This window comes from Chaetodon auriga, chromosome 11 (genome assembly GCF_051107435.1).
Source record: "Chaetodon auriga isolate fChaAug3 chromosome 11, fChaAug3.hap1, whole genome shotgun sequence".
NCBI classification, from domain to species: domain Eukaryota; kingdom Metazoa; phylum Chordata; class Actinopteri; order Chaetodontiformes; family Chaetodontidae; genus Chaetodon; species Chaetodon auriga.
In genome coordinates this window covers 10,819,125-10,842,923 of record NC_135084.1, presented here as the reverse complement: position 1 = coordinate 10,842,923, position 23,799 = coordinate 10,819,125, and the positions used below count along the sequence as shown (strand labels likewise).

The 23,799-nt window shown below is 45.1% G+C and overlaps 4 protein-coding genes across 7 annotated transcripts in view; 1 reads left to right on the top strand and 3 right to left on the bottom strand.

The window, feature by feature from the left end:
• The window catches only part of tacc2 (transforming, acidic coiled-coil containing protein 2), a 50,379-nt gene extending 38,874 nt beyond the window's left edge, over positions 1-11,505 (bottom strand). For all 4 annotated transcript variants that reach the window (XM_076743193.1, XM_076743195.1, XM_076743194.1 and 1 more), the window contains exons 1-2: positions 11,070-11,505; positions 2,458-2,705 (exon numbers count right to left, since the gene is read on the bottom strand). In XM_076743193.1, coding sequence (XP_076599308.1) covers positions 2,458-2,705; positions 11,070-11,180 — 359 coding nt within the window. In that variant the 5' untranslated portion in view covers positions 11,181-11,505. The remainder of the gene's footprint in view (positions 1-2,457; positions 2,706-11,069) is intronic.
• A 545-nt stretch (positions 11,506-12,050) lies between these two features.
• On the bottom strand, positions 12,051-16,172 carry nsmce4a (NSE4A component of SMC5/6 complex). The gene is made up of 11 exons (XM_076743161.1): positions 15,718-16,172; positions 15,407-15,627; positions 15,175-15,255; positions 14,624-14,754; positions 13,932-14,083; positions 13,698-13,797; positions 13,304-13,394; positions 12,779-12,873; positions 12,627-12,675; positions 12,430-12,509; positions 12,051-12,323 (listed from the first exon to the last, which is right to left on the bottom strand). The coding sequence occupies exons 2-11, from the start codon at positions 15,603-15,605 to the stop codon at positions 12,258-12,260; spliced, it is 1,044 nt and encodes a 347-aa protein (XP_076599276.1). The 5' UTR covers positions 15,606-15,627; positions 15,718-16,172; the 3' UTR covers positions 12,051-12,257.
• A 1,337-nt stretch (positions 16,173-17,509) lies between these two features.
• LOC143327892 (coiled-coil domain-containing protein 185) lies at positions 17,510-20,444 on the top strand. The gene has a single exon (XM_076742497.1). The coding sequence runs from the start codon at positions 17,596-17,598 to the stop codon at positions 19,306-19,308; it is 1,713 nt and encodes a 570-aa protein (XP_076598612.1). The 5' UTR covers positions 17,510-17,595; the 3' UTR covers positions 19,309-20,444.
• LOC143327893 (zinc transporter ZIP9) lies at positions 20,387-23,527 on the bottom strand. Its single transcript, XM_076742498.1, has 7 exons — positions 23,237-23,527; positions 22,796-22,901; positions 22,346-22,510; positions 22,191-22,247; positions 21,805-21,890; positions 21,572-21,706; positions 20,387-21,485 (listed from the first exon to the last, which is right to left on the bottom strand). Exons 1-7 carry the CDS (start codon positions 23,330-23,332, stop codon positions 21,225-21,227), a joined length of 906 nt encoding a protein of 301 aa, XP_076598613.1. The 5' UTR covers positions 23,333-23,527; the 3' UTR covers positions 20,387-21,224.
• Between the last annotated feature and the right edge of the window lie 272 nt (positions 23,528-23,799).

The following is a 23,799-nucleotide window of genomic DNA, read 5'->3' as shown; positions in this document are numbered from 1 at the left end:
ATGTCACTACATAAACATGCTCATATCTATGCCCCAAAACAAATACTACCTCATAAGACAGATATCAAAGCAGTGATACTGCTTTTTGAAACACTCCCTAAAGTACACAGCTAACATCATAATGTTAGAGAGCTGGGAAGTAATGCCTTTAACAATTAGGCTAGCTTTGAGGCAGTCAGTTATAACTGCTGAGTCACTGCTTAGCCATTAGCCAGCATTACAGGAAAATGCTGTGAGACCGTCTTAATCTTTAATCCCCACTGAGTGTATAAATCATCGCTATTTAGTCATAAAGATACACTCTTACTCATGTCATCAGCTGCTCTCTTCAAATCTGCCCCACAAAGTACCAACACCTTATCTATTATTCTACTACATGAAGCAGCAACTACGGCAAAAGTCATCATTCATGACTAGATGTAAAGAAATAAAGTGAGACATGTGTGTCACTGGCTGTGACTGGTTGATACAGTCTCACATGATATTTCCATTTCCTTGTAAACACAAAATCTGCCCGGACATGTTACTTACTCACCACACTGACCTGCCACTCAAGCCTGTTATCTAATTCACTTGGCACTGCCTACTAAAGGTAGGCTGAGCAGCAAAATAGACTAAACTGCAGATGGCAAGCTCTGCTATGCAACAAGCTCTGGCCTGCCATATCTACCTGAGGGGGTGCTTCTTGCAGTATTGCATTTTAAGGCCCTGTATGTCCCAAAATAAATGATCGTCATACTAAACTGACTCAGTAGACGCTGAGTTTTAGCAATTAGTTCCTGTGTTACCCTCATTTTAAATTTATAGTTTTACACAATCACATCAAGCAGTGCTAATTATACTACTGCAATTAGTAAGGCTGTCAGAACACATTAAAGCAAATAAAAGAAATTAGTACATTTAACCTCAGCACTCATCAAAAGCAACCTGCCAGGCAACATCTGAGGCAGAACACACAGTCGGTTCAGTCTTTATATAATAATTCACCCAAGCATGAAAAAAACCAAACGAACAACCACACCTCAAGCTAAGTCTGCTTCGACAGACAACACCCAAACAGCAATGCCCATCACACTCGAGGACAAGTTAGAAACATTCAGTCATCCTGCCATCTTTCTGTTCCACTCCATGCAGTTACGATCACTCTCCCACAGCAGAGTCTGTGTGGTACCTTGTATCTAGAGCCACCAGTGGTCGACTGACTTCCATGTGATGCTGCAAGCCCGCCAGCAGGGGGTTCACCTGCTCACATTTGCTATCACCTGAGCTAGTCTGAGTTCTGCTGACACACACACACACATTCACACATGCAACAATGTCAGATTAACTTTCACCTTGACTGAATAATTCACAAAATCTGCTCCTTTACCTCCAGAAATCAAGCAAAATGGATGTCCAATGTTTTATCATACAGTAATTCAGTCATAATTAAATACCTTAATGCTCAACACACATGCTCCAGTGAAGGCTGGTGAATCCAATATTCTTTTACCTTGGAAAATAACCTCGGTAATGCAAACACTCAGTATGACAGAGTGCTTACTGTTAAAGAAAATAAATACTGCAGGGTGTGGGCATGTTTGATCAAAGTAAAGGTAAGGCTTTTGAATCTTTATAGACACTACAATATCTCAAAGTAGTTACAGGTAATCACTGTCTTATTGGCTCTATATGTGTTAGCCCTTTAATTTGCAGGCAACCTGCAGGGTCTTTCTTTGCCCCTCACCCCATGTATGCTGGAATAGGCTCCAGTCCCACCCTCAACAGTAATGAGCAGGTGTAGAAAATAAACTGATGTTTTGTGCATTGAAAAAACTGCAGACTTGTAAAAAAATGAGTCTGTCTGTCTGGCTGGATTTCTGACATACTGTAACTCAAAGCCACTACTTGGCCTCAGACTAAATAGATAATAAGAGTTCAAGTTAAAATCATGATACTTATTTAGCTAAAGTTTTGCACTCCACAAATGTGCTGATTCACCTCATCAGAACTGAGTGGGTGTGGTTTGATTGACAGAGGTCGCAGCATAAGCGAACAAGCCCACTGTCTTCACATTTTGGTCCAAGTGTTGCTGAAATTTGATTGGTGCGCAAAAATACGAGGCCAGTCAGAAAAGTGGGGAAATTTGTGTGAATAACCAAAACAATTACAATAAGTCATTTGGCAGACGCTTTTATCCAAAGCGGTGTACATATAAATTCACACACTGATGGCACAGCATCAGGTGCAGTTTTTGATGTAATGCAGGAAATCCAAGAATATTTCTTCAGGAAGTAGACAAGGAATACAAACTGTAGTTATCAACATGAGTTAAGGACTCCCTTCTTTGTGTGATATAAAGCAATGGTTTTAGCGACATGATGAGAAAATCTCCGATCTTTATTACCTGCATAATTGTTTATGTGTGTGCATGTGTGTGTGTGTGTGTGTGTGTGTGTGTAAACCCCATCAACTTACCCAAGTGAGGACTCCCAGATGTTGAGCTCACTGCTGAAGTCTAGAGTGGGCAGCAGATCATGAGGAAACTCGAGCTCGTCCTCCTTCTCCTCCTGGTCTCCAGCTGTACCTCTGTGCTCCTCCACTCCTGTGACGACTGGGACGTCTGGGAGAACTGGTTGAGACGGCAGACTCTGCTGGCTGGTGGACGCTTCAGTCAGCAGCGCTCTGTCGTCCCGCTGCGTCAAACTCTCGGCGTGAGCTTCAGCCTGTGGGACAGTGACACATGACAGAAGTGACCTACATGCTGGAGTCTCAGCTGCACGATACATGCTAGAGTGTGTTCTTAAGCAAGTGTGAGCGTGTTACGTGCAAACATGGGAACAACTACAGCTTTAATGCTCAAAGTCAAACATCATAAACAACTAACTCCACCCATGTGTTAAACTGCTACGTGTTGTGTAATAATGCATTTGTCATATTGACTGAAGTCTTTTCTTCCACTCAAACATCCCATCTTTGTCTCTCATCTTGTTTTTCTTGCACTATTACTGAGCTTTGTTTTGTGCATCACATGTGACTTATTAAATAACTGTGCGGTCATCATAGCCTGGTTTTTCCACCTTTAGTAACACCTCACAAGGAAGCCTGCTGTAATAATCATTAGAGACAAACCGGTCGGGCTGGACTGTGACAAGCATAATCAGACGTGGTTTAATCATTGCCTTGTGTAGATCCTTTGGATGACATTTTCAGTCTTTAATTATTTCCTTTATGTTGAGGACAGAATTAAGATGTTCCTTGAACCCAGCCAATGACAATCCAACACAACCTGAAAACGTTTGCATTTAAAACATGACTTAATCTCCCTTTAAATCTCCTGCGCAGACAACACATGGAGCACTCGGCCTTGGCTGTTTTTCCTTTCAGTCTGTCCCACTGTTTGACAGGTGGACAGAGTCCAACCACAGCCACACACCACAACACTTGGCTGTGGCATCATGTTGCAGCAACACTGCCCTCCCAACACTCAACTGTGGACCCACTATGTGACGAAATTCCTCCCGCATAGGCTGCCTCAGTTTAAGAGGGAAAAGTTAGCCCTATTTCACTCACTCAGACACATAAAGTGAGGTGTGTAGGTGCAGACAAGCAAGTGTGCCCTTGCACAGATACATGTAAACATGTGCAGATACATAACGCAGCCCTTCAACATTCAGTATACCTGGAACGTGCACGCATGAGCTGCTTCTTACAGAGAGATCCTGGTTTTAGTAACCTAGGATGGAAGTTGATTTAACAGCTTGAGCACAGAAGGATACAATGCAACTGTGCTAATGCTCTCCACTGCTGAGATTCAGCACTGAATCCGTTCATTCATTATTTATGAACCACTAGTAGACAGCATGGCTGCGCACAAGCAGAGGTGACTATGATGCCAGGCTGAAACGATGATTAAATCAATTCTGTACAACATTTTGGAAGCAAGTGTGTGTACCTTTAGTTTAACACACTTGCAGTACTGTTTTGTTTAATACATGTGGCTCATTTAAGTTATTATTACATTAAAAAGAAACAATATTTGAGCTAAATTTGCATTACATTGACTGAATGAAAAAAAGCAATCACATGTTTTACTTCTCTTTCAGGATAGACTGCATAGTGCCACCTTTTGCTTTAGTTTCACCTCAGTGGTGTACAGATGAACAAGTGAGGCTGTGTGTGCAGCGGGGAGGCTCTGAGTCACCGGCCTCACCTGTGGTACCACCACAAAGGGCGTCCTTTGTGTGACACATCAAACACAGATGGAGGATCTCACAAACATTAATGTTGCTCAAACGAAAGTAAAACTAGTTAAACATCTTGACTCTACTAGGCCTTTCAAACTGTCAGGACTGCCTTCAGTTTGCAGAGCTCAAGCCACATTAGGTTATTTTTAAATGTGCTAATTTAGACTGCTCGTTTTCAAAAGAAACCCGGCCACACATTTGGTTACAGAAAAAAAAACAAAAAAAACAAGAGCACATGAAACATTAAAGAACAACAGAGAGAAAGAAACTGAAGGCCCCAAAAAAAGCACAGCTGCAGGTGAGAGCGTCAGTCTGACTGCCTGTGATCTCCCTCCTGCTGTTACTCTCTGTATTCATGTTGCATAATCTTCCACACCTTAACAGTCACACATGCAGAGATGAACCCTGTTTCTCATATGATGGCTGCACGTTGATGTGTCTCGGGTTTCCTGTTTCCTGCCTGAACTCCATCACCTTGTCATCAAATAGCAGCTAATGTCACAGAGGAAACAGATTAACGTCTCTACTGATTTCAACTCAGAGAAGCTCATAACACAATCACAAGGAACAGCGTCGGGCAGCATAGACATGCCATGCTATCCAAGTTTACAGCCAACACTCATTAACCATGTTTCCGGCCATCATGTGAAGATGTTGGAGGCTCAGAGAGGTGGAAAAGTACAGCCCTTGTTTCAGTTAGTTTGAGCTCCACAGACAAAAGCACTGTCTGCTATTAATTAACCCACAGGCACAAAAACTGGAGTTGCCAGTAATCTGCTACTTGTCAAACAGTCAGCATGTAATTCTCACTGTTAATTCAATGTGTCACTTCCCCATGGGCTAACACAACTTTAATGTTTCACACATGACTGCTGTACACATTAAACAAACTCAGAGAGTCCTCTCTTTCCATCTTGTGTAAAACTGCACACCCCTCACACCCTGCAAGTTTCATCCCACCACCTCTGTGTTGCACTTACCCAGCAGCGTGCTCCACTGTGCTGAAGGTGACTCTACAGTGCAGTGCAGCTCCTCTGCTACCGCGCTCACTGCACAGGCAGCCTCTGCAGGGCTCTGTGTTTTGAAGGGGGCAGAGGACGACACAAACATGCTGCAACACATGCTGCTGACGCTCCCTCTCCTCTCTTGTACTGACTCAGCTAACTTCCTCCTCCTCCTCCTCCTCTCCACCGTCCTGTCCTGTCTTCTGCTGCAGCCGCTCCCCTGTTAAATTTCCATGAGCCTCCTCGGGCTCTTGCAGTATGTGCGTGTGTGTGTCTGTCTAGACACACTACACTACCATACACTGACAAACACAGTGCTTACTGCTGGACTGACTTCACTGGACTGGCCACAGGGAAGTGCTAAGAATACTCCTCCCCCCCTACTGTACACTCTTTCCACTCAGCTCTCCTTATACTCCCTCCTCCTCCTCCTCCACCTTTGCTCCCCTCCTCCCTGTTCTCTAGCTGCTGTGTATTCTGCTTGATTGCACTGACTGACGGCGCCTCTGCAGGTGAATGCCGGGAATTAGGCCAAGGGTCGGGCCTGCAGTGACCCCCTGAGACAGGATCAGGTTACACTCCAAGAAGCTTTGGTTACATACACATGTGGGCGCATGTACACAAAGACACACAACATCCTCCTGCATTATAAAAGCTCCTACGTCTTCCACCCGTGACATCATTCAGTACACATGGACATGACAGCGCCTTCTTCCTGAAACCCCCACACAGGCCATTCAGGCCTGTATCACACAAATGCAGATATTTCACAAAACAAGCATTTGTGTCTGCGTTTTAAACGCCTTCTAGAGTGATTTTTGACAACTCGGGTTTCTGTGTATCCGTGTGTACCTGCACAACAGAGCGTTTGGGGATACGACGTAGCTGTCACCTTAATTCGCGCATGCCCATTGTTGCTTTGTGTAAGGAGCACGCGTCTGACACAACGACGGCAGACTACTGGTTAGCTTACGTTTGGTTAGCACTGCTAGGCGGTGTGCCAGAAAGGTGTTAATAGCTACAAATAAATACATTAGAGCTACTACTGTTTGTGTTTCAAGTTGCCGCCAACAGAAAATAAGCTCACTGCGCATGCTCAGAATGTTCTTCTCTGGTATTTGACGTATCGTTGATGTAATGTCAGACTTTATCGCCACCTACCGGAGGGCTTGTTTAAGTGTTTGGAATCGTCTTTGCGAAGGAGGGGGGAAATACATAAACTTATAGGTTGTAAGTACGTGTGGTACAGGCCTTAAACATCATTTGTTCCTCTTGACTGGCTCTCAGGTAATAAACACAAAAACATAACATCTATCAGCACACTGAGTGTTCTCAGCTGGTCAGTAAGTGCGTCCTGTGGCTGATTTTCAATGGATTTTACGCCAACCACAATATCAGCATTATATTCAATCGATTTTTTTTGGGACCTTTCTTATTTTTACGTCTTCACGGAAAACAAACACACAGAGTGCCCTGCAGATATACAGAATACACAACCAGGTTACAAAAGCAGACAAGGGTAGTAAAGAGAGTTGCAGTCACAACAAATTACAAGTCTCCAGTGATGCATTTTCCAATGTCATGCACATTTGACTGTCATGTCAAAAGGAATAAAAAATAAAGAAACCACATCTAGCGTGTCTTCTGAAGTGACACTGATGTAAATTTGTTAATTTTCACTGCATGCCACTTGGAAAGTAAGAGCTTAACTATGATTGCTTTATGGGCCCCTTTAGGGTAAGTTTAAAGACACACTTTGGTATTTATTAAAATTGGGGTATTTTAGGGGTACTAATGAGCACAATAACAAAATCAGGAAGATTTTTTCCAGTTTCCTTCTCACTGTGAAAAGACACATAAAATATCTCCACCAGTAGAGACCAGATTATATTCCCTCAGGCTTTCACACACACAAGCACACACATACACACACATTGTACCTGTAGGGAGTCATTTTGATTTTCCTGAGGTGGAAACAGAACAACATTTTCTGGAGTGCCCTCTTCTGGCTGTAATGGGAAATGAAAGAGTTTAACGAGATCTTTAAGGAGAAGACCTCCTGTAGAGGATACAGCAGCAGGGGTATGCATTGAAAACAAATCACCACTGTCTTTAAGGCAGAGGTAAGAATGTTAAACCCCACTCTGCTGTCACACCTACTGAGGTCCAGTGCACATGGTCTGCAGAGTCTATAGCTCATGAGACAAATGTTTATGTTAATCCTATTAAGATAATCCTGAATTCCACTGCTGGAATCCTCCAGTCACATGTGGAAAAAAGTTTTTTCTATAGCTGTCCTTTTTTTTTTTGGAATTGATGTTACAAAGCACACAATTACAGGAAAAATCTGATTCTTAAAACAAGTTAATTGCAACAGTAACTCCACATGCAACATGGAGGCATACATATGGTGATGGCCCTCCAACCATCATAGGAATGATGGATTTTATAAGATGCAACAACCAAAGCTTGGAAGTATCAGGGCGTGTAGCAATAAAGGCATAAACATCCAATATTTATCTTTATCTCAGCTTCACATGAGTGAACCACAAAATAGAGCAAGGCATGTTGTCTAAATGCTCATTAGACAAGCCTCAATTAAGCATGAGAATGTACACAAAGTCTGGAGCTCCATGCACGTCCCATGTGTTTTACTGAAGCCAACAGTTAGTAATCATGCGACTAAGTGTTAGTTTTGTTAGTCCTCTGTGCACCAAAGAGTTTAAGGCATGTATAGCAGTGCGGGGGCAGCAAGTAGCAATTCCCAGTCATCCGGTGCCAGCGAGATTGCCCTTACCAACGCCTCAGTTGTGCTGCTCTCGTTCCCCATGGCTCAGCCAGCTGCAGGGCCACAACTGCCCAAACCAAAAACCTCTCACATCAGCCGGCTGAAAGACAGGAGCACAGAAGAGCCATCGGCACACGACGGGTCCCAGGGAGACACAGAGTGAACAGGGATCTGTCGTCCCTCCGTAGTCAGTAGCTCCACGGGATTAGAAGTCTCTGGTATGAGGTTGAACTAGCAGGGAGGCAAGTGATTAGGGACCTGTGATGCAAGACCTCCCTCCCAGACCAAAGTGCAAGCTTTACCTCTGCTGATGTGGTCTTAAAAGCAGCAATGCCATCCTCATCGATGAGTTGACTATCTTATACAGTTATAAAGGCTGACTCTAGAGCTCACTCTAAGGCTACACACACTCAACTCCTGCTGCAGTAACTTCCTATGACCGGCAGGCCCCATCTGGTTGAAACAAATGGCGTTGTCTCCTAAGAATTAAAAACATCTTCACATGTAGCTTGTCACTTTGTGACTGAGTGACTGTTGCATACTGGCACAGTGGCTGAAGCTGGGTAATTGTGGAGGGTAATCCTCATGTGGTAAATAACAGACTGTGGTGTCTCTTGGCTTCCTGCAGTGCCTGTTAGTCTGAGGCACAGTCCAGGTTATTAAACTGATTCAGAGGCTTTGTTGTTACTATATTAAACAGCATACTTTGAATGATTAGAAGAAGAGGACAGAAGCTTTTAACCATGGACTGATTTTATATTGAATACAGGTAGGATCATCATCATTGTAACCACCTCAAATTTTCTCTGTCAACCATCTTTCTTTCTCTCACAAGAGCATTTCTTTGTAGTATGAATTGCAGCTGAGCAGTAAACACTCGTGCCACGGGAAGGCTGTTTGTGCATTCCTCATATGACTGCAGGGACTGTATGTTAGCTCTGTGTATAGTCAGAAAGCACTGACCTGAATATGTAAGACTTTATAAATAGAGTTCAGGCCGGTCCACTGCCGTTTGACTTTATTCCAGTCTCATGCACAATCTGTCATGCACACAAACAAATGTAGAGGTTGTATATTCAGATCATGTGTATGTGAAACATCAATTCTGACTTAAAATTCTTTTTTGTCCCACGTATTTCCTGATTATCCTACAGGAAAACAACTGTCTGTCCCTTCCGCCTCAATTCTCACTTATTCTGTGATGTAGCAACTCTTCTTCTGTGCCTGCTTGCTATTTGTGCGGATGGGATGTAATTTCAGCCCCCACACTGTGGACGCGTGTGCACTTTAACTGGCAGCAGTGTTTCGGGGCTTTTTTGGCACCACAGAAAGCACCGGGGCAAATCATATGATTAGATTGTTGCCAGGTCTCCTCTCACCTCATCATCGGCCTGTCAGTCACTCGACGTGAGCCACCTTTTAAGCTCTTGGGTTTGGACGAGGACCGTATGTCTTTGCTTAGACACCTTGAGTATGAGGTTACTGTTTCCTGCCCTGTATCTGACCCCTCAACTGCTACAAAAACCCAGCAGGAACACAACCTCCAAACAAAACACAATGCTGTAGTTAACGTGATTTTTAATACGATGGAATATAGTATTTCTCAGATAATATACATAATAAAATTCAACCAAGTAAGAGACAGAGGAAAGCAGGTGACCCTTTACAGCAGATGCAGCTGTGGTTTAAACCCTGTTTATCCCCTGGTCAATACAGCACACACTGAAATCATACAACAACAAACTAAGTGCTAATAAAAGCTAAAAATAGTCACACAGATTTCAGTACAAGCTTTACCCTTTGTCCCTCCATCTGAAGGACTACTATGAACTAAACAAGTAATCCAAACTCTGCACTAATGCTGGAACTCAAACTACTCACCACTGCAAACAAGAGACCTTTCCACACACAGTGTCTGCCTCAAGCTTTTCACAAACCCCTCCAGGCTGTGTTTACTGTCGGACTCAAGGCCAGTGTTTGTTTCTGTCCTCCCTTCAGAGGAGCCCGGTCCCTCTGTTGCTATTTTTTTCAGCCAGTGGGAGGAGAGGACGGAGGGTGGACACAGGACTGAGGGGACATGACTGGGGGGGGAGGCAGGAGTGAGGGGAGGGGTGGAGACAAACTGGAGCTGGGGGAGCCATGTCTGATGAGGGTGGTCGTGGTGGGGAGGTGGTCACTGGGCTCAGGAGGCCTGGAGGGGGGCACACGTTCTAAGGCAGCACTGTAAACACACAGGAGGATGAGAGTCAGACCCCCTCTCTGACTGATTACGCACAAGGCTGCATATGCTGTTATAATATTCATCCCACCTGTGGCTTTCCTTCATGTCTCTTACACTTACTCAGGCTCCTGACTTCAGTGTGGCGATGCTCCTTCAATGCCTCCTTTCTGTCCGCAGCACCGCTCTTGATTTGACAGTGACTGACATGAACGGACAGCACTTAAAGCACACTCACACAGCCACAAACCCGTCACACAGCAGCCACGCAAACAGGAGCCACATTTCCAGATTTCGACTACAGAGGGTTTGAAATGTATTTTGGGGCCTTTTTTATCTGCATCATCAGAGGCCATCTTCAGCTGACTGCCCAGTCTGTGGGCACAGCAGGCTTATTGCTATCTCTATAAATAACCCTAATTTGATCTGCTCTTTGTCTGACAGACATTGCAGCATACTCCAAACACACTTCTTCCCTCCCATTTTGCCTTGCAGATTTCTCTGAGCTCACCTGGTTTTTGTCTAAACGACTCTTAGTACATGTACACTATCCATTCCATCTTCCTCCACTACAATCAGCATCACCCCCATCACACTTTTCTACTCCTCCCTTCCACATCCCCTGCTCTCTATCTCCACAGCTCCTTCTCCTCGCTGACATCGCCCCTCCTCCAACACTACACCTTCCCTCTCTCTGCCTGAGTAAAGACTCAGCTCCTGACCAGTAAAGTCTACTGCGGCTCCTCTTGCATGCTCTCTCTGCTCACTCACACAGGCATTGATGCTGCGCTGCGGGCAGCCTCTGTCCAGCACGCTCCCTCTCCTCTGTTTACCTGGCGGCGTGAGATTCCGATGCAGCTCCCCATCTTGTATTCCATGTCCTCCTCTGGTGAGGTGACTCTGGCACTACACGGCTGGCAGAGCACCTTTCTGCAGAACTGCATCGTTATCAGTCAGACTCAGCATTGCCAAAGCAGGCAGATCTGTGGTGGAGCTACAGAGTGTGTGCACGCCTCTGTGTCTGCATGGGTGTGTGTGTGCCTCAGTGACTAACAAATGCTCTGCGCTGCATTGCCCATGGTGCGCCTGTGACATATATTTTCAAGCCATTGTTATATAAAATCTACATTACATAAGGAGTCCAACCTAATCAAATGAGTGTGAAAAAGGGAGCTCCTCTGTCCAGCCTCATGTGCAGCTTTGCTTCACATCACTGCACGGGTGAGCAGAATGAAGCACTGCTTTGGAGGGATGAAATGCTCAGAGAGCGAGAGAGGAAAAGATGGGAGGCGGCATAAAGGGTGCCTGTCCCTTTAAAAGACCCAGGAGATGGTAAGAATGATGGTGGCACATCATCATGATGAGAACGAATGATGTGTGTGCTCATCCAATGAAATCACATTATTGTGAGTTCACTCAGGAGCAGGAGGACCAATTACACCAAAAACAGAGGGAAAGATTATATGTTTTGTTTGTTCCACTATCCTTTGTCTCTAACACATTTATACAATGAGAGCAAAAAAAAAAAAAAAAAGTCAATCGCTGGCATCAAATTGGAAAGCCTAAATGCTGATTGGTTGATAAGCAGCATATACTGTGCAGTAGCTAGGGTAAAGGTACAGTAAGGTTTCAAGAGCTTCACACAAGCACACACATCGTCACAACCAGGTCAGATCATTCATCCTCAAAATCGACCTTATGTTTTACGCTGTACTTCATCACTCCTGTAAGGCTTCGACTCCCAGCCTTCGAAGTTTGTGGCCCCTTCAATTAAAACAGTACCAGCTTTATCATTTTTTTTCTCTTTTATTATTCAAACCTAGAAAAATACAAAACAAATTGTGCAATTTAGTAATTATGATCTCAAGTCAGCAGTAATATTTTACATGTGAGACCAAACAGGTACATTGCAAATTATTTAGTATTTATTTTGTCCCACTATTTGGAAATTTTAAAAAAAGAGCCCTAAAACACCCAAAAACTAATGTTCGGTTTCAGCTTCCAAAAAGTGACAGGGTGCATCACTCATTCTGCTTTTGTGGAGGCTGAATCATTGCTTCTCTGATGTCGAAGGCGTCTATGAGCTCCTGGGAAAGAATAACAATAAAAATTATGACCAAAGACAAAAAATACAAAGAGCGTTTGTATTGTTTCTTGAGTAAAATAAGTATGTTCAGGCCAAAAATTGCTAACCTTCCACATCTTTGGGCTCAAAGACATGATGCACTGTTTACATGAACCTCCAGCTTCCACCTCCCCCTCCTCCACAGGCACTGAGACACCAAAACACAAAACAATGTAAATTGTTGACAGTATATTAATTCACCTAAACGTGTGTCCTTTGTTATTCTCCAAGAAGAATAACAGAAAAAAATAATACATCTTCTCACCTATACAAGGCAATTTGGCATCATCCAGATACGTCCGTGCCAAACCATCCTGAAACACAGAACAACACTGTCATACCTGCTAGCAGTCACTAGAGGGCAGACGAGTTCAACTGAAAAAAAAAAAAACAAAAACAACAGTGCAGGCAGCTCACCCTGATTAGAAAGGATGTGTGGAAAATGTTCTCTACTGTCCGGGAAAACGACTCGGGGTCAATGACAAACTCATAAAACGATATTGGGGATTTGGCTGTGGTAGAAACAGAGACACATGAGCAAATGATAACTGCACAATGTTGAAACACAATGTTTTTCACTTTATATTTTATACACACTATACACCTCAGCTGTTCACTTACACATTTTACTTTTACTGCACTACCACTTACTACCTGTTGCACATGTCACCTGTTTACATAGCGTGTTGCACATCTTTTTTATGGTTTCATAGAAATTACTTGCAGTACCTGCACCTACCTCATACTGTTTATACCTCATGCCACTCGCCCTATTTGCATGTATTTATATTTTGGATATTATGACTATTTGCACTTCTGGTTAGACGCTAAACTGCATTTTGTTGTCTCTGTGTTGCACTCTGACGATGACAATAAAGTTGAATCTAATCTAATTTAATCTAATCTAAACATTAATGTCTGTGACGTTGACTTTAAACTCACGATCGTATTGGTGGTAACTCTTCAGGTATCCCAGGATCCTTTCCACCTCTTTCTCTGTTGCCTCTTGATCGGAGTCTTCAATTTTCTTCAGCTGACAGACAACATCAAAGCGATGCAGTGAGCATCTGGGACATCAAAACCCTCTCAATCCCAACATATGAAAACATTGTCCACGATAATAAAATGGAAAAACAGCATTTCCTAATAAAATGTGCGCCTTTGGAAAAGACAGTTGACCAAGTTAGACACTTTGTAGGGTGATGGGAGGTCGCTACATTTATAATTAAGGGTATTGTAGATTCTTAACTGTCTGACACATTACACACACTCATTACTGCTTATACATTCACATGCATGTAGATAACTGGAGCGACGTTAGTATGACTTTAGCTACCTGAGTCGGCATTATCCTTTTGGCTTCCTTGCTGGGTGCCTTCCTTTGCCGTTCTATCCTTTGCTTAGGAGGAGGCGGCTCTGCGTGGAACAAACCCATCCTGATGAAAAGAACCACAGGAATGAAAAAGTCACAACCTGAACGGAACAATAATAGCAATAATGAATGATTTACCTATCAGGTGCCCTGACATTAAGTCACAGCTGGTATAAGATAACATGTTGGGACACGCACATGTAGTGGAAGGAGGGTGCTGTCCTGAAGCAGCTCTCTGCTCTCCTGGCCACTCTGTGCCAGGCATCCTGGGGCAGGTATCCGTCAGCTGCACCTCCGTTCTCCTGCTCATCGTTCCCATCTTCTAGTCGGTTGAGACCCATGAAGGACAGCTGTCAGAGAAGCAGAGATGTCACATGACCATTGCACAGTGCTGTCTTGGTACTCGCATTACAAACATGCTGATTTTCAACATTGTTTACCGTCATGTGTTTATCATGTCATCTTTCTATCTGCTAGTTTTTAGGTTTTATTCTGCTTTCTTTTGTTACGCTGTACCATAACGCACTTTATTTAGAATCACAGCTTCAATATGAGCAGCTAAAGACTGGGAAAGTTGTGGAATGCTCCAACAGGTTCATTGGTAACAGGTAATAGTATCATGATTGGGTATGAAAGGGGCATCCTGGAAAGGCTCAGTGGTTCACAAGCGAGGATGGAGCGAGGTTCACCACTTTGTGAACACATGATTGTATAAAGATGTTATGACAAGGACTTAAGTAAAACTATTGTCAGTAAACATAGTTTGTTTGTAAATCACTTTCTGCTTTTATTATTTTTTTTGGAATCGGGGTCATACATAAACACAAAACTAACAATCTTGACGTGGAACATATGCAGTTATAATGTGTATGCACAGTAAACTCACTCACAAGGTGCTCAGCAAAAGTAGTGGGATCGAAAGCAGTGCCCTCTGCCACTAGTTCGGTGGCTTTCTCCTTTCCCAGGTCTGCGGTCACAACAATGAGGTGGAAATCCAGAGCTGCTTCTCTCGTCTGCCGGACTGCCAACAAACACAGTGAAATCACAGTGATCAGACTGCGGGGGGCTGTGTCATTAAGATGATGATGATGACGATGATGATGATGATGATATGTGATTCAGGTATAAACTGTTAGTCCGGATACCACAAATACAAAATTACAGGCAAGTTAGAGCATGTCTTTGGACTGTGGGAGGAAACCAGAGCCCTCAGGAGAAGCACAATCAGGTACTGAGAAACTCCTGCTGCTCCTCCTCCCATGCATGTTTATTTCAATGGAGATGCTATCACAAAGAATTTGCTCTGTAATGCATCACCGTGGCTCATCTCCACACTGTCAGATTACTGAATGCACACCCCTGCAGTCTGTCCGTGCCTCTTTACAGGCACAGTCACTGCACTGCAGCCCAAATTTAGCATTTCACTGGCTGTCACACTTACCATCTTTAAAAAGTCTGTCTGCCTCGTCTAAAACATCTTTGAGTTTGTTGTTGGAGGGACTCAGCATATCTTCCCTGTTCTCTGAAATCACAAGGAAATAATAATCAAAGGTTTGTCAACAAATAAGGAACAACAACAACAACGCTGCTGCACCCCTGAGCCACCACATCCTGTGACCGATCACATCAGGGTTTGAGTGCAACATCCCAACATGTCTGTCCGTGTGACTCACGTTGCACTGAGCTGATGAGGTCTCTGTATTTGCACCGTATTTCCTTCCTGAGTCCGGACTCCTCGTCGTCGTCCTGCAGGTCAGCAGGGTCGAAGCCGCCGTCGTCGCCGTCGTTTTGCCGCTGGTTTTCTTTCCCTCCGCTGGCGGAACCATTCTGCCGAGGAGCCTCCTCATCACTGCTGCCTCTGGCTCTCTTCATCTTCAGTCGGCGGGTGAATGAGCTACGTGTTGAGAGAAAAACACGTTGACACAAAAAACGCAATATAAACAAAGTCTGTTTCAGCCTGTGAAGGTTAAAGCTATGTAACTACCTTCTGACAACAGGTCTTGACGACTATGGAGACGATGTGGCTGTTAGTCGCGTTGGCAAGATTTTAACGTTAGTTTAAATCTCACCCAGCCAAAAACGGTAAATCCAAATAAAAAATGTTGCATCAGATTAAACAAAAGTCCACAAACGCAACGTGATTAATAAAACAGAATCGGCCTACCGATGTTGTACTGCGTGCGTGCTAAATGCGACCTAGCCATAGCTATCGTTAGCTCTTGAAAAACGATCACTACTTTACGCTCGCGTAGTCTTTTCAGGAGCACTGAATCCCAGCGCGCTACGTTACTGCGAGTAGACTAACACGCGGTTCACGTCCTAATGCTGCTAAAATAGTTTAAAAACAAACTAGCAAACCCTGGTCGACTACAAACAAACCAGAAGCAAACTTGAACCGATGTTGTATGACACAGTACCCCCCCAGTCCCGCCCCCACTCAAACGGTGGAGGAAGCGCGCCCCCGAGACGCTGTGTTCGTACCACAGAGGGACTATGGAGGGCGAGAAGGCCCAACATTCTTAGCAACTTCTGTTTGTAGAAGGTTCTGTTGAGGAAGTGAAAGGCACATTCCATGTCTGTTAGGTGATATGTTTGAAAATGGCGTAACAGAACTATGTTTGCAGCGTTTTTCTCCTAATTGGCGCGGTTTGCTTTGGATAATATTTGGTTAAAGAGCATGTTTGACGTTAACTAGCAAAATCAGTCGTGTTTGGCAACATAGCTGAACGTTAAGACTTTTGGTTGTCCTGCGATATCAAATGTCATATTAAAAGTAAACTCATGGCGTCCCCTGGTTGTTTTTAAACTGGATCTAATGTTCATGAGGTAACTCCAACTTGTGCAGCAGACGCCAGATGGCGTGCTAATATTGAATAAGTTTCACTATGCGTCTGCCGGAAAAGAGCCGCTCTTCATTTTTTTAATTTGTTGTAATATTGTCATGGTAACCAGAAGCTCCTCTTCCGTCACTTCCTGTTGTCCGACACGGTCAGCTGTTGTATTTTCAAGGTTTCTTCAGAACAGCGCAAGTTTGAAGCGGTCAGTGTTCTTTTTTTGACATTTCACCTTTGTTCATTGTGGGAAAACATGTTTACTTAAAAGTATGACGTTTCACGCGTTGTTTTGAGAGAATTTACCTGATTGCATAAGTTATAAGTCACAAATCTTAAAACATTAGCCTCATGAAAATACTAAACTTTTCACTTTTACAGGATCTTTCGTGATTTTCACCACTGTGGCTTTCGTATTAAGATGGTGATGATGATGATGATGATGATGATGGTAATGATTATGATGATGATGATGATGATGATGATGATGATTATTGTTATTATTATTATTAGCCCTGCAATCGACTGGCGACCGGTTCAGGGTGTACCCCGCCTCTCGCCCGTTGACAGCTGGGATAGGCTCCAGCTCCCCCGCAACCCCGAAAGGGATAGGCAGTATAGAAGGTGAATGAATGAATGAATGAATTATTATTATTATTATTATTATTAGTAGTAGTAGTAGTAGTAGTAGTAGCAAGTAGTAGTACTATTATGTCATATTTGGTATGCTAGCAGAAATAGGTCCATACTTTGTCCAGATTCTTATGCTACCCTTTATTGGACGTTATCTCACATTTATAGAAATAAGCAGTTTTATAATGGTTAGATGAAGCATTTCAAGCCTCCATATCTCTGTCTTCTGTTACAGCTGAGGTAAACAGACAGTGAGATGTAATTGGCCGCCGCGTGTACGGAAAGCCGCCGCTAATCCCTCTGTGACCTCTCGGCGTGCTGGGAAGCTGAGGACGGGAGCAGAAGCACCTTTTGAACACCTAAAATTTGCATCCAAGTAATTCATCTGTCGTTTCATCATGGGGGAGCTGAGGTCCACCTCTCCCCGGCTTCGTTTGGACCTGCACAACTTTGACTCGGCCGCTGCGGAGGGGAGCCGCTACGTTTTGACGAGCCCGCGCTCTCTGCAGTCCTGCGCGCGACTCGGCATCAAACCTGTTGAACTTCTGATTAAATCGCTAAACGAGTTGATTGCTGAGCAGAATGACGAGCCCGTTGAGGCGGTGAGGGTCATGCACGAATCCTACGAAAAGGAGAGAATGAAGCTTTTACAAATGTGCCGGGAGGAGAGGGAGAGGATTATCCAGGCGGCTGGGGACAGGTGGCCAGCCCGTAATAACAAAGTCTCAGGCCTGGAAGTGGCGCCTGAGACCAAACTGAAAGATCACTCAAGGGACAGACAGACAGAGTCCATCCTATATGCAGATCTGTGCCTCAAAGGGAAATCTGTGAGCAGGTCGTCCTGTTCAGCTGCTGGCAACAGACACCCAGACAGGAGCACAGTCTGCAGCTTCAGCCTGGGAGACCTCAGACACTCCCCAGCCACTGAGATGACACTGGAGAGGCTCACCAAGGACATCAAAAAGGAGATGTGTGTCACAGTGTCTGAACGAGACCGCAAGATAGCAGCTCTCATGCTGGTGAAGCACCAGGAGGAGCAGGCTTCCCTGAAGCTCAGTCAGCAAGAGGAGCTGGAGCGGCAGGAGTGCCGCAGGCAGGAGGAGGCCCAGCAGGCTGAGGCAGAGAAAAAGAGGAGGAAGAAACTGAAACAGAGTATGCAACACTGGCACAAGGAGCTGGAGGTCCGCAGGAGGCTGCGGGAGCGACGGGAGGAAGAGAAAGTGGGACAGCTTGAGCAGGAGGTGCTGCTGCGAGAAGAGAGATGGAGGAGGCTGAAAGAGAAGGCTGAGGCACAACGCAGAGAAAAGATAGAGGCTGCACAGAAAGAGGCAGGGGGACGCAAACGGTGCCAGGAGAGGCTGCTGAGAGACAATGAGGAGGTGGAGAGAAGAAGACGAGAGAGGGAGAGACAGGTAGGAGTGGAGAGGGAGCAGAGGGCCAGGAGGAGCAAAGTGCTGCAGGAGAAGAAGAAGAGGAAGAGGCTGGAGGAGGGCAACCGCAGAGAGCTTCTACGACATGTCCTGCTGAAACAGCAGGTGGAGCAGCGGGTGGAGGAAGAGGAGACACAGATGAGGAGCACACTTGAGAAGAAGCTGCAACACTCCAGTGAGAAACATGGCCAGGCTGTAGAGGCTCGGCTGAGGGAGCTGCAGCAGCGAGCGGCCCAGGAAGAGGAGCAGAGTCAGAGAGCGAGGCTGAGGGCCGAGCTGCAGAGCATCCAGCATCTCACACACAAACAGATCCTGGTCCAGCTGAGCCAGCGGCGCGTGGAGAGAGCGGCCCAGCTCGCCTCGGCCCGGCACAAGACCAGAGCTCAGCAGACACACGAACACAACAAACACCGGCAGCTCTGCCACCAGAGGCTCAGAGAGAGGATGCAGAGGGAGGAAGAGGCAGCGAGGAGGGTCAGAGAGAGCTGCATCTTCATGAAGGACTGGAGGAGGGAGAGGCTGCGGAGACAGCGGGAGCAGATACAGGAGGAGGCGCACAGGCTGGCTCGGGCCTCCTTTCACATGAGGGAGAGAGTGAGACAGCAGACGCACAGGCGAACCTTTGATCAGATGGCTCTGGAGGCTCAGCTGACTGCCTCCATGAGACGCATGAAACTATGAACTCCCACAGACTGTCCACATCAGCACCTCCTCTCACAGGCATTCAGGCATTAATGAAGTCATCCAGAACTGCAGTAAAATAACTGAATTCAGACAGTTTAAAAACAATGGAGGGTGAATGTTGAGGCCCAGAGCTGCACGGGGGCCATTCCCATTACAGGTGTCACAAAGTCAGTTTCATTTGATATGATGCTGTCGTGCCATATGTTTACAATACATACGTTTACAATGACATACAGGCAAAATATATCAATACAAAATAATCTATGAAAAAAGGCCAAATTGGAGAGAGGTCTGATGGAACAGACTCAATTTTGCATAGCAGACTGTTTTTTTTTGTTGTTGTTTTTTCTATAGGGCTTCAACAAACAGTTATTTTCATTGTCAATTAATCTGTCTTAGTCTTGTTTTTGTTCCAACACGTGCATGGAATCAGGCTGGTAGTATTGAGTGATTCAACATGACGCACTGCAGCATTAATGTAGTATTTCACCCCTACAGCGGTTGGAGGTAAGGGGTGGAGGATCATCCTGTAGGAAGTTCAGTGGTGCTGGTGGAGGTTGCAGACCAGAGAGTGAAGGGTTAAGGTGAGGTTTGTGGCCATTGTGGTGCTTGAAGGCTGACATCAGTGTTTTTCATTTGATATAAGCAGCCATTTGCCGTCAGAGGAGGGCAGATAAGAGAGGAATTATGGGTAAATTTAGGGAGGTTGTTAGTGTTTAACTGACCAGTGTTTTTCTAGACCACCATGTCTCACTGGAAACATCTTTTAATACTTTTTAATGTTTGCCATGTATTCATTACAGTGAAAACATTTAAATGACAAGAATAAAGCACAGTTCATGGACTCAAGCTGAACAAAATTTGGAAATGTAGAATAGAAACATAAAAGCTGTTACTGATCCTGCACCTGATTTCAAATGCTTCACTTCAGTTCTGGACCACAGGTGTGTTGAATTTAGCCATTAGTGGCGAGATGATGTATGGCATAGGCACTGCTTTGAAATCAGATTGTTAACTGAATTGTGTTTTGTATATTTCATTATTTATTAGGTTTTATAACTAGATAGTATTTGCATGTTTTATTACATCCTAATAAATAAATCATGCTTTGAAATGTGCACGACGTGAAGAAGTCTAATACACCACTGTGTGTTTTTATTTCATGTAAACTTCTGCATAAGATAAAGAAGGAACTGAAACAGCACGAGTCAGTGAAAAATAGATAACCATGATTCTGGACATAACGTCAGTCAGGACATAACGTCCTACTGTCAACCATCTGTTTCTGTATGACTCCAACATCATTTAACAGGCACAAAGAGCAGCTGGATTATCTACATGTTGTTGCTGGTGTTCCACCTCACATCAAGAGGCTTCATCAGACGTTCAAATTATACAACTACACAAAAGTGTCACATCCTGCGTCTTGGTAATCTGTACTATTGCACATTGATAGACTGAAAGTCTGTACGACCTACAAGCCTATTTATTTCTTTACACAGCATCCCAGTTTTTTGGGAATCAGGGTTGTATATCTGTTGTTTGCGCAACAGACAGTGGAAGATTATTTGGTTGTTCCTGTGAATCTAATTACTGGGATTTCACCACTGAACATGCCATGTCCTCAGTGTCTTTGTCAAACATCATGAAAAGGCTCAAGAAGGCTTATTGAATTCAAAATTGGCAACTAATGATGCCCATTGTGCCAGTGTTTGTAACCCTACCCCATCAGACTCTCGCTCTTCCAAACAATAGCTGGACCAAAGTAAACTTGTTTCTGAGGCACATTTTGTCCAGTCGATCATTGTGCCCCCCAGGAAGTTCACACTGTGCAGTCTATTAGACAGACGCTCACACTTGTCCTGTCAGGCGCGGTGGCACCGTGCCCTTTGCACTGAACTGACGTTCCTTTCTCAGTCGTCATGCAGCCCGAGAGCCAGCACCATTGGGAGGCTGACCCCGAGGATGAGGGTGAGACTCTCCAGGAGCCCCAGACGTTGCTGCTGGTGGACCTCTGCTCCACTGTGCTGCTGGGGGTCAGAGGAGGGTTGGCCTGTCCTGCTGCTGCTGATCTCAGGGAGAACGTGCACCGTGGCCACATAGAGGAAAGTCCCGGCTGAGAAGAGCATTCCCACACCTGTCGCACTGAGCTGGCTCCGGGAGGAACTGCCAGACTGTGGACACAAACACGTCAACTCAAACGTTATAATCACTGCGTGTTCTGTTAGACAGACACAAGATGGCTGACGTGCTTTCTCACCGCGTGCAATATGAAGTACGTGGCGATGGCAAATATAGGCGCTGCAGCCGAAAACGCCAGCAAATGTCCCTGAATGTACTTCTTTTCGAGGCCTGCATGCATCAGAAAGGAGACCAGGCCAAAGGCTGCAGGCGCCTGGGAGATAAGAAAGATAGGTCAGGTGTTCTCATCAGCTCTCTTACGTCATGTTTGTGATCAGTACTGCCACATATTTCACTCTCAGGGAGCCTCACCTTGTGTAGAATCACAGCAAAAAATACTATCACTTGCACAGTCACTTGCCCCGTGGCCACAGCTGCACCCAGAGCAAATCCATCAGCTACACGTGCAAACAAAAATCTCATTAAGGGTCACAACGATCTACTTCTTCAAAGCATGTTTGCCCCTTTTTTTTGCCAAAGTTCGATCTGAACTGAGCTAAAGGCTGAACTATACACTCAAAATGAAGTCATTGAAGAGATAAAAGACTGAAACAGTGAATGAATCACATGCTGAGTCACATGAGGAAATGAACTTCAGAGCCTTGGGGATTTTCCGAGCTTGTGCTCTGGTGCTCTATGAACCTTGGGCAAACACGGGTCAATAGAAATGAACAATGAATGCTATCATGTGTCAGTACCTGCAGCGTGAATGAGCAGCCCCAAAGTGGCCGTGATGCCGACACTGTTTGTTTGGTCTGAAATGAGACATTGCACACGTGTTGATAATTAAACAGGTCAGCGTGGAGGTGACATTCAGCACAATGAAGCAGGTACGAGAGCTCTGCCAACTTGCCACGTGTGGAAAAGTAACTTCCGATCTGGTCCACCACAAACATGAGGGTGAACCCGAGAGTTAAAGCCACTCCGATGAAGAACCGAGGAGGAGGGCCTCTCTCTGTGGAAGCTGCACTTTTTTCACTGGTGTTCAGTCCGGTTGGCACATCAGAGGAGGAGGATGCTGCAGGGAGAAGATGAAGAATGGCAAGCGCTTTTGTTCAAATCCACATGAAAGACAACACGGCAGAGCGGCACACATTTAGACCTGCTTTCATCCCCATGTCCCCCGCGTTTGATCGCAAGCCCTTGAGATGAATCAAGGGGTTACGATCAAACGCAGGTGTGGTGGGCGAGGATGAACTGGATCATGTGCCATCGGCTGGCAAGGAAACCAAGCGGTAAACTGGAGGGCTGTGATCCCAGCTGATTTTCATGTTTGTGTTTGTAGTGTGGACACAGCGCTCACCTCTCCATGACTCTTCCAGTAAGTCCACTCCCTCAGGGATGACGATGGCCAGTGCTGTCCCACACAGGAGTCCTGCCCCCAGGATGGACACAAACTGCAGGCTTTTCTGAGGAACAACACATGACCTCAGCTGATCTGAGGGACTCTTGCCCCATGCTGAAATACTTAACAGGCAAAACAACTGGAGCAATTTCTTAGATTTCCTCGCCAATATAAGCAAATAATGCTGGATTAAGGCTCATTTATAGAGACAGAAACAACATTATCTACGGGTGTAAATCCCTGTAGGGCAGTCAAGTGTATGAGGGACATGGATAAAGACAAACCGCAGATTATAATAAAGTTTTGATGCCATTATTCAGTCGTTGCTGCATCGTGGGTGAAGCATTTGAAGATCTGCCAGTATTAAATGATAATATGAAATAAAAAGCGAGCTCTTACCTCAGAGAGTCTGAACAGCAGTGGGATGAATCCAAGTAAAAAACAACCTACAAACATCGCAACAGATATAAAAGTGATAGTCAACCCGCCGTCCATGGCGCCGACTCCTCTCTCACAGCTGCTGACTCAGTTTGCTACATGTTGGCATGACAGTCTGCTCCCACGGTGCTGCTGGGGCTCGTTTGTTCACACGTAATTGTCATTCTGCCTTTCCACGTCGCGCCTCGCTCTCTCGGCTCCTTTGCACCACAGCGGCACTTCCCTCCCGAGCAGCAGCACCCAGTGTCGGACACTGAGAACTGCACCCCCCGCCCCCGTCAACCCCCAGCCCTCCAATCATCTACTTCCATTCTTCCATCTACGGAGGTGTCTTCTCTCGGAACTTGTGTCACGCATCCAACCACAACGTAGTCGAAGTTAGTGGTTGCCAACGTCGGGGTCGGGACCCTTAAAAGAGGTCGCAAGGTAAATCCGAGGGGTCGCAGCACAGGAACTAGGGAAAATATATTTTCTGCTTCTTGTTTTCAAACTTTTACCTTTCTTTCTAATGAACTGTTAAATTA

Coding starts and splice junctions, on each gene's coding strand:
- LOC143327893 (XM_076742498.1), bottom strand. CDS start 23,332: ATGGACGGCGGGTTGACTATCACTTTTATATCTGTTGCGATGTTTGTA. Junction 22,511..22,795: donor ACTGGAAGAGTCATGGAGAG/GTGAGCGCTGTG, acceptor TTCTCCCTGCAG/CATCCTCCTCCTCTGATGTG. Junction 21,486..21,571: donor CGTACTTCATATTGCACGCG/GTGAGAAAGCAC, acceptor TTGTGTCCACAG/TCTGGCAGTTCCTCCCGGAG.
- LOC143327892 (XM_076742497.1), top strand. CDS start 17,596: ATGGGGGAGCTGAGGTCCACCTCTCCCCGGCTTCGTTTGGACCTGCAC.
- nsmce4a (XM_076743161.1), bottom strand. CDS start 15,605: ATGAAGAGAGCCAGAGGCAGCAGTGATGAGGAGGCTCCTCGGCAGAAT. Junction 14,084..14,623: donor CTACTTTTGCTGAGCACCTT/GTGAGTGAGTTT, acceptor CTTCTCTGACAG/CTGTCCTTCATGGGTCTCAA. Junction 12,874..13,303: donor GAGTTACCACCAATACGATC/GTGAGTTTAAAG, acceptor TTTCTACCACAG/CCAAATCCCCAATATCGTTT.